A 10718-nucleotide genomic window follows, 5' to 3' on the forward strand; every position below is an offset into this window, starting at 1 on the left:
CTCAACATGTCAATGATCTTCTAGCTCTAATGCCATTTGATGCAGTCAAGATCAAGGGGTCTTATCAAATTGCCCAATCTTGTAGCCTTAACTTGTCATCCAATCCACTATATGAAAACAAAATATGAAACATATCTTTATTGAAACTCTCATTTATGAATTCACATGACAAAATACCTCAAGAACAATTATATACATCAAGGATTACAACAAGAAACAAAATCATTTTTTTTATAATGTTTGTAGGCACATCTTGCCTACAAGTCTTCAAATCCTCATGTCTTCAAATTATCTTTCCAAATATGATTTTTCTCTTCATCTTACAACTCTAATAGCTTCCTTAGTAACTTTCAAAATCCTTTTTCTCTTCTTCTATTGCTCCTCTTCATAAATTGATTTCTTACACTTTCTTGTGCAACTCTCTAGAGCAACCTTCAAGTTCTTTCTCCGACCTTGCTGCTATTGAATTTTGCTTCTTAAAACCATTACATGCTACATTTTAAAGAGACCGGAACCTTTATGAGGCATCTCAAAGAGACACCCAAATATGCTCTTTCAGTTCCTTCCAATTGTCTTTTGAAACTCCTATGTATATGCTTGAAATTGCTCATTAAATGCTTCCACAATCTTGCTCCACCATATGCAATGCCTTTTTACTATAGACTACTTTGAAAAATTAATAAAACAAGAACCAAGTCATGTTCCTTTGGAATTTGAAGAGTCATTAATTATTTTTTAGAAAACATCTAGTTTTTTCCTCCATTTTAAGGACCCAAATTGAAAGGATAAGAAAAGAATGAAATGCCAAAGGTTAGTTTCCTTATATTACAAACTTATCTTGGCATCAAAAATGATATAGTAATTAATTTTCAATACCATAATATGCCAATGGATCCCTTCAACCTTTGAAACTTTGAAATTTGTGCAATATAATACTCTTAAAACCACATTAATCACCATGTTTGTCTCTGACTTTAGTAATGAAAACCAAGTCTTCATGAAACAAATATTTTATATGTCAACACTCCAAAGTGTATTCTTGAAGTTCCATCCTATTTCCTACACCAAAAATGCAAAATTGACCAATAAAAGATTTATTTTTTGGTGATGCAGGATTGCTTGTGAGGCCAGATGCTCTTGCACTAATTTAGTATGGTGTACAATCATAGGTTTGCAATCAGCCATTCCCAAATTGTAAATGAGTTCAGACCTAACACACTTACATGTATATTTATATATTTCTCAGAGCCTATGATGTTACTCAAGGTTTTGGTTCAATACAAGAAGATTTTATTTGGTGAACATGTAGCATATATACATGTACCTTTTTACATTGATGGATTCAAAAAGGATGTGATAAAAAAATATTAATCCCTAAGTACAAATGTTGCTCGTGATGAAAGTTTAGACAACTATTTCTTGGATGTTTCATGTGATTTAAGCATAATATTAGTGATGATACGTTTATAGGTAGGTGGAGGAAGTTGTTGGTGCACTATGTGATAGAAGTATAGGAGATGCTGATATTGTGTGCACCTACCCTTAGTTGGATCAATTGTACATGAATGATGACAACAAAGAAATTAATGATGATTTCCAATTTGGGAGTGAAAGACATGACTCTACTATCTGGAAAGGTGGGGTGACGAAGAGAAAGAGATGTGTATAAGTTGTGCACATGAGGGTGATGTAAAGGATTCAATCTAGTGTGAACCAATGACCTAGAGTCTATACTTAAATGCCAGACCCTAAGTGTTCAATTTGAAGTGTCTTGGCAAGCAAGTTGATGGGTAATAGCTATATTCTCCCAAAAGGTTGACTTGGGAAAGCAAGAAATTGATTTTGACTTGGAAAAACTAGATCATAAGGACAGACATGTCCAAGGGATGGATTCATACTTGTGATTAAGTCCAAGGTTAAATATAACTACGAAGATGGACCAATCCTACTCTAAAGTGACAAATTAAGCACAATAGAGGCCATGTTCAAAATTAGGGTCAACTTGTACACAATACAAAACAAAACTAATTAAATTTAAAGACAATTTATCTAAAAAAGACTAAAAGTAAGTGTTAAACAATAGAATAAAAGAGAAAGATTTGCTTTTTTCTTCTCTATAATATAACATTCTTAATTGTATACAGTATTATCATGATGTTTTTGTTGACGTCGCATTACAAAAAAAAAATAGAATTTAAATTTTATGCTTTTTAATCTCTTCAAATTTTGGATTATAAGAATTTGAGTCTTGAAAATAACTTTAAAATATATAATTTAAGAGCAAATCCAACTTGAAGGGAAAGGCATTTTAAACTAGTGTTTTGATTCTTCTTATCCAGCTAGTTTGTTGTATGGCTATTTTTTATGGAGGTATTCCACATTCAGTTTTAGCTATGATACGAGAGCAGAGCATTAAATTGAACCTCTTCGGAAAAATGAAGATCTTTGAAGAATCGTTCAGGATTTTCATCTCCAAAGACCTTCTCAGGAAACGCAACTAAGTTGAAAACACTTTATAAATGCAGGAAATGGAGTTTAAATTTAGCTGGGCAAATCGAAATGTTCTCAAAGGCTGATGTTTATATGAATAACTACAAACATTTCCATCATACAATGGCATTGCTCTGCAGTACCTATTTCAATCTTGCAGCGTTATGTAGAGAGGGTTGGGTGAAGGAGGTTGTTACAACAGAGAACCCCACTGTTAACTTTTCTTTACATATTCAACTATTGTTCGTCTGCATTGCCAGCAATGCAGCTTTCAGAAGGTAAATAGATCCACTCTTGTTATTAACCATATGGGATTTGCATTAGCTGCACGCACATTTTTTCAAAATAAGCTTATAAATATGTATGCCAAATGCGGGAGTTTGGTGGATGCTCGTAGGGTTTTTGACGACATGAAAGAACGAGATGGCTTCTCATGGAATGTAATCATCGCAGTTTACCAAAAAAAAGGGCATTTTTTTGACGCTCTGGCACTGTTTCAACAAATGAAAAGATCAGATGTTCAACCAGATCACTTCACGTTTTCCAGCGTACTCCCAGCCTGTGCCAAAACAGGAGCTTTGGAACAGGGTATCGATATCCATCAGAGTGTAACTGAAAGTGGATTTTTATCAGATGTTGTAGTTGCAAGTTCTCTGGTAGATATGTATGCGAAATGTGGAAGGATGGATAAGGCGCGCCAGCTGTTTGACAAAATGTCGCGACCGGATGTGGTTTCCTGGAATGCCATGATTGCAGGATATGCACTAAATGGGTTTGTTAAAAAGGCCTTGGATATTTTCAAGCGAATGCAATTGGCTGGTGTAAAGCCAAATTCCACAACCTTTGCCAGCATCCTCCCAGCGTGCGCCAAAGTGGGAGCTTTAGAACAGGGCATGGACATCCATCAAAGTATAATTGAAAGCCGATTGCAGTCTGATGTTGTTGTGATGAGTGCCCTGGTAGACATGTATGCGAAATGTGGAAGGATAGAGGAAGCGCGGGCTCTGTTTGACAAAATGTCTCTGCGAGATGCAGTCTCATGGAATGCTATGATTGTGGGATATGCACGAAATAGGATTCTTGAAAAGGCTTTGAAGACTTTTAAGCAAATGCAATTGGCAGGTGTAAAGCCAATTTCCACAACCTTTTCCAGCGTCCTCCCAGTCTGTGCCAAAATGGGAGCTTTGGAACAGGGAATGGACATCCATCAAAGCATAATCAAAATTGGACTTTTGTCCGATATACCAGTTGCGAATGCCCTGATAGATATGTATGCAAAGTGTGGAAGCATAAATAAGGCATCTGATCTGTTTGACAAAATGTTTCAACGAGATGTGGTCTCGTGGAATGCGATGACTGCAGGATATTCACAAAATGGGCTTGTTGAAAAAGCCTTGGAGACTTTTAAGCAAATGCAGTTGTCGTGTGCAATCCCAGATTCCACAACTTTTGCCAGCATTCTACCAGCCTGTGCCAAAATGGGAGCTTTAGAACAGGGTATAGACATCCATCATACAATAATTGGAAGTGGCTTGCTGTCGGACGTTGTAGTTGTAAGTGCCCTGGTTGACATGTATGCAAAATGTGGAAGCATACAGAAGGCACGTGAACTTTTTGATAAAATGCCTCAACGAGATGTGGTCTCATGGAATTCCATGATTGCGGGATATGCACAAAATGGCTTGTGCAAGGATGCTCTCAAACTCTTTGAACTAATGGAGCACTCTGGAACCTACCCTAACCATGTGAGTTTTGCTTGTGTTTTATTTGCATGTAGCCATGCAGGTTTGGTGAATGAGGGTTGTAAATACTTCAATGGCATGAGTGACACTTATTGCATCATGCCTACATTCGATCATTATTTGTGCATGGTTGATCTTCTTGGCCGTGCTGGCTATCTTGAGGAAACTCTAAACTTTATCTTTAAAATGCCAATCAAACCTATTATGGTTTTATGGATGTGTTTGCTTGGTGCCTGCAGCTCACATGAGAATATGAGTGTAGGTGTATATACAGCAACTCTCCTTTTTGACCTGGATCCTAAAAATGTAGCAACTTATGTTCATCTGTCAAACATCTATGCAAAGGCTGGCAGGTGGAGTGAGGCTCAAATGGTAAGGAGATTGATGAAAGATGCAGGAATAAATAAGATACCTGGATGTAGTTGGATTGAAGTTGATAAAATGGTATATGCTTTTTGTGTGGGGGACAGATCACACCCACAGACACAGGAGATCTATGCCAAGTTGGATACATTGTATTGTGAGATGAAGGCATCAGGGTATCTGCCAGATTCAGGACAAATACCGATTAATGTGGAAGAGGAGGAAAAAGAATTATTTCTCTGCCATCATAGTGAGAAGCTGGCAATTGCTTTTGGATTGTTAAATACAGCCCCGGGAACTACTATCAGAGTCGTCAAGAATCTTAGAGTATGCGTTGACTGCCACACTGTAACCAAGTTTATCTCCAAGATTGTTGGAAGACAAATTGTTGTGAGAGATGCAAACCGGTTCCATCATTTCAAACAAGGACAATGTTCCTGCAGAGATTACTGGTGATGTAAAGTGAAACAATCTGTAAACATAGGCTTGCACATTAACACACTTGCAGTGTCTCATACCTGCACTGATAAGAAGGGATCAAGTTTTTTTATGGAGGATTATTCATCTTCCTGAGTTAAGAGTCAAGGATTGAGAGGTGTCTATTCTGTTAAATTCGTTTGGGGCAATGATCCCAGCCTCATCTCTCATGATGTGACTTGATCTTTGGTGAGCTCATAAGAACCTTTCAACTTCACCAACAGACCAAAGAACCCATTAACGAAGAGATCAAATTTTATCTTCTAACTTCTATAAAGTTTTCTCTGTCATACCAGCTTTCATTGCTTATTATGGTTAGGGTGTGGCTCATTTCTCCAGCAATTTAAAGATGTAAACCATGCTTTTCACTTCATAACAGTAAATGCCTAGTTCGCGATTTGCATCAGTGCCTTTGTATGATAATTGGGTATTTGTTAAAGCCCTGGTTTATAATACCATGGAGGTGTAACAATATTGAACCATATTTTAGGAACCTCGACCATCTCTTGAAGGAAAAGAAAGAGGAGATGGGAATGGATAAAGGAGAACATGAAAGGAACAGTTCAAGAAAATGGAAATATCTGTGGCCAGCAGGAAATGTAAAAACAAGGGCTACAATTAATTTAATGGATAGAGCATCTCTTGATAGTGCTTTACTCCAACCTTTTGACAATTTGTATGATCCTTTTGTCTGCATTAACCTTTTTTATCGTGCCAATGTCAAGTCTGCCATTTGGGGTTAAGTTTAAATCATGTGCTCCAGATTAAGGATGCCAATTTGTATAGGTCTGTGTGGTTTTTGTCGCTTTTCTGTTTAGAGATATATATGCTGCTTTACCTCCCTTTCTTTATAAGAAAAGAATTCAAAAGATCAATGACAAAAAATTAAGTTAACCAATGTTTTAAATCTTACATTGGGTTTTCCCACCTTGTATCACAATCTTTTTATTATCAATAGTCTGCCAACTAGTGAGAGCATTGTCTTCATCGTCTAAAGGTTATAAAATGGGATTTTAGGTTACACTTGAGTTGGAGAAGCATTGCTTTGTAGCATAATGGCAAGAACTAAGAGAGAGAATTCGTCCAAATCTCTAGGAGAGGCCTACTTGTCCCATTGGGAGGATGCAAACAAGTAGTGAGAAGGTGATGACGAACGATATAGTTGCCTAGCCAAAGGCGGTGAAGACCACCTAAGGTAGCTTTACGAGTGGCATAGGCTAGAGTTAGAGGCCACATTGTTGGATATGATAAGGGGATTTGGTGTAAGGAGGTGAAGAGGGTGGCACCTTGGCCACAATGTAGGGAGCATTCCCCTAATGATGTAGAAGAATATGGATGTGTGCCACTTCCAAGGCACAAATGTAGATTTACAAGGATTGTGTTGTTAGGTTTTCTCGAAACATGTTGAAGGTTTCTATTAGAGAGATTAATACTCTAGTAGTGTACAATAATTTGGGTGTTGAAGATAATACGTTGAGTGCTTTAATACAAGGTTTGTTCTTAAAAGTGTTTGTGTGTGATCCTGTGTTGCATACGGGTCATTTGTGTTAAAATTGTAAGATTTTTTCCTATTTAGCACCCCTTCTCTCATTGCATTAAAATAAGAGGTTTTGTATTTTTATCTAGCTTCCTTTCATTTAGTATTAGAACCCAATTATAGCTTTTTTTATATATGTGGGAAGAAAGGCTATTTTGCTAGTAAGCGGTAGTAGAAAAAAGGAGGCTAAAGATGAGTGAAAAAATGAAATGTATAGTGAGAGGTACCTTGGCAAAGGCTTGGTTATGTCATAACCACTAAGATACAAGAATGAAATATTGACAAAGTTGTTGCATTGAACAACCGGATTAGGATTAGCCAAGAATAATAATAAAATTGGCAAATGGTTTCCACTTAAACAAAGGAAATCAAATGAAATCCACAAATAAAAATGATGGTGTGCATAATAAAAGGCAATGCTTGGCATCACTTGAGGCAAAGACAAGGGCTAAGTAACCAAGCTTATACAAGTGAACTTAGTAAGAGAGTAGTATAGCTTGAGTAGAAATTCATTGATCATGAGGTCTTGAGAAAGTACATAGGAGTGCATTTTGGACACCTAAAGTGGCCTTTCTTTATGGACAATCTTAGGATAATAATGAAGCACGTGTTCAAACCCATTATCCTAAGTTGGATAAGAAAGATATTTCTTCCTACAAGCACAAGTAGTAGGGTGAAGAGCAATAGCACGGTGGTGAGAAATATGGAGATTTTATCAATGTAAGAGCAAGACAAACAATGCTAATACAAGGTGAAGAAGTAAAGATATTTTGTGTAATTGTGAGGAACCCTACAACAAATTTGCAATAAAACACACAATATAGAGAATAAATACTTGAAATTGAATGCATAACATATTTTGTATTGAATTAAGCAAAACTTTATTACAAAACTTCATTAGCCTTTTGGAGGGGCAACCTTATCTAAACAATGCTCAATATATTTCTTGGATATTAAAACAATAGCCTACGACCTATATTTATACTAATTCTAGTAAATCTAACTAATATTTCCCAAGCATTTAGGATAATTCAAAATGTCTCAAGGTAAAACTTACAAAGCATATGCATTCAAAACCTTAATTAAAATAAAGAAAGTGTTAGGACTAAGGGGTCCTAACATCCACTCTCACTTGAAAAGATCTATCCTCAAAGTTGAAATTGTGAAGTAGTTCCCAACTTGCATTTTCATGGTGAATGCCATGCCATTAGATCAAGACTTCAATGATTGTGTCATTGTAAAGTTGGTAAGGGTACCAACTTCACACATAGCCAAGGCTACTTTACACTATAGAAGAATGGAGTCTTCAATAAAGGGTTTACAAAAAACAGTTTGAGCAATGAATAATTAGCCTAGAAATTTCTTTAAACAAGAGACATGGAGGATAGGATGAATACAAGAGGAAGGTGGGATTTCTATCTTGTAAGCAATTGGACTAATCTAATAAAGAACTTTGTAAGGATCATAGAATAATGGGGAAAGCTTATGACTACCTTTTATCCACAAGAAAGATCATTTCTAAGACTACAATCAATTAAACAAGGGAATAGAAACCACATAGAAGGTGAAATGATCCTCACATTTGTGGTAGAGAGCATTAGCAACCACATTCTCCTTGCCCTTCTTATAAGTGAGCTCATAGTCATACCTAATGATTTAATTGACCATTTTTTCTTGATCTAGGGAAGATACTCATTGCTCCAAGAAATTTTCAAGACTGTGGTGATTTGTATTGATATAAAAATTTCTAGTCATCAAATAGGGCCTCCATTTGTTAACTGCATGCAAGATGACTATAATTTCCTTCTCATAAGTGGAACGGGATAAAAATTTCCAAAAAAAAGTGTTTTGTTGATGAAAGTGATGGAGTGACCAATGTAATGCCCCACCAAGGAACCTTGGAGGAATAACAACTAATAAACCAAAACACATAGCAAATATTTTTTTTAAAAGGAATCTCAATGCATTAACCATCTTTTAACTCAATACAACACTAAGTAAAGTTATTACATAACATAGGTGAATCATAACAATGTCTAGCGGAAGACTTAATCACAACTCATAACAATCCTCTAAGGGTTCCCTAATGTCGTTGCTAAGCAACACTTCCTAACATGCATTAAACATTACTAAGTTAATCACATGAAGATAACTTTACTCCATTGCATTATTTCAAATCACATAAACATTCCAAATAGGATACATCGACTTAATCAAATAAGGTCCTAATCATTATTCATATAACTCATCATATAAAGGCCTATGCTAAGGTCATTTAGAGCACCAACTGAAATATTCCTATGATAACCTTCATCAAGAATAAGAACATAAATATAATCGACATGGTACAATTACTTAAAAGTTATCGATTAATACAAATGCATCTATCATAATAGTACTATTACAATCCTTTCCACTAGGAGTATCCAATTAAAAATATCCTTTCAATTACAAGTACAAACATACAATTACATATCCTTTTATATCACTCCTGGAAGTTACATATCAAATACAATTACAATGGTAGAACAACCTGAATCTGAATGTGAAAACACTAGAATACAAGATAAGATCCATCCAGTTGCATACAAACCAAAATTCCAAAAACCCCAATGGATGGTAAACGCTGCCACCCGACCATGTGGAACGTAGAGATCCACCCCCCATGCTGGAGATAGACACAAGGCCCCAAACAAGCAAGAAGGAAAGGGATAAAAGAACTGAACATACACCACAACCAAGATACACAAGACACCATTGCACAAGATAAGAAAGTAAGGGTAGTGACCAAAAGACGTCAAAAGAACATCCAAAGAACTTCCAAAATAAGAATAAGAACCAAAAATATTTCAAAAAACTTCAAAGGTACTCCAAAAGAACATCAACCTTCCAGAGGCTTCCACATTAAAGCTGGCACAATAGGATACTAGGTTACATAAGGAGAGAGTGTCATCGCATAGCCTCAATATAGGTTATCTTTGTAGTCCAACCCTCTCCTAACTCTAGACACTAACCCCCATGGAGAACTCCTGTGGTACCATATAATCCTTTCCTAATGACAAGGTATTGCATGGCCATGCTAGTTCCAAATGTCTCTCCAAGCAGATAGGCCTTCCCAATCTCATCCTTTGTCTATATGAGCACACAAGACCATGAGTGGGGCACAAAACGTTATCTTTTTAGTATGTAAGCCCAACCCAAAGTTTCATCAATGTTATCACTTATTAATCTACTCTCTTATGGGTTATCCTAGCAGCCACTTTGAGCCACTCCCCCTTAATGCACCTAGATAACCTATCCTCTATGGCTCAAAATAAGTATCATGAAACATATGATATGCAGATAGGAATATCAAGAATCCATATACATTAATAGATAGCACAATCTACAAATAGGACTTTCAAACAAAGACCAATCACAAGGTCAAGTAATAAAATTGAATCATAACCTCAAAATCATTGTTCCTTTTTGCAAGCCAATTCAGGAAAGGTCATATAAATTCCAAACCATCCAAATAAGTCCACTCAAACATGGAAATCCAAAATTGGTAGAATACACAGTCGCTTATAGCCTCTAGAACTAACTAAGAGTCCAGATTGACCAAAATTGCAAACCAAATCAAAACTCAAAAGAGTTGCACAATTGAGTCCAATTTTTTGTACAATTTATGCCCTAAATGTGTAGAATTGAAGCTATGAATGTGTACATTTTAGCTTTGCAATTGCGTAGTTACTTGAAAATGTAAAAAATCAAGAAAAACATAAAATAAAGCCTCCAAATTGAATTCTAACAAAGACCCACTCGAAAAAGGTCTAATAACTTCCTAAAAAATCAGAAAACACAATCATAAGGATTCATATAGGGTTTTTAATCAAATACAAAGCAAAATTGATCATCTAAAACAATCAATTTCCACACCTGATTTAAGCATATTGCAATCACTCTCAAAACACAAATAAAGGACTGATTTCAAACAATAAGTATAATCAAAACAACATTTTCAAATCCCTCTAATAATCAATTGTAAATAAAAATGTGAATAAAACTGAATTCAAAATCGGGAGATAGAAAACTACTTGAAAACCTACGAAGAAAGATGGGAGAAAAAG

At 35.9% G+C, this 10718-nt stretch overlaps 1 protein-coding gene across 1 annotated transcript; it reads left to right on the forward strand.

Moving 5' to 3' along the window:
• Positions 1 to 2327: 2327 nt before the first annotated feature.
• On the forward strand, positions 2328 to 5859 carry LOC131048692 (pentatricopeptide repeat-containing protein At3g12770). The gene is made up of 2 exons (XM_057982752.2): positions 2328 to 2768; positions 2888 to 5859. Exons 1-2 carry the CDS (start codon positions 2560 to 2562, stop codon positions 5049 to 5051), a joined length of 2373 nt encoding a protein of 790 aa, XP_057838735.2. The 5' UTR covers positions 2328 to 2559; the 3' UTR covers positions 5052 to 5859.
• The last annotated feature ends 4859 nt before the right edge of the window (positions 5860 to 10718 follow it).

The sequence above is a fragment of the Cryptomeria japonica genome, chromosome 2 (assembly GCF_030272615.1).
Source record: "Cryptomeria japonica chromosome 2, Sugi_1.0, whole genome shotgun sequence".
Taxonomy (NCBI): Eukaryota; Viridiplantae; Streptophyta; class Pinopsida; order Cupressales; family Cupressaceae; genus Cryptomeria; species Cryptomeria japonica.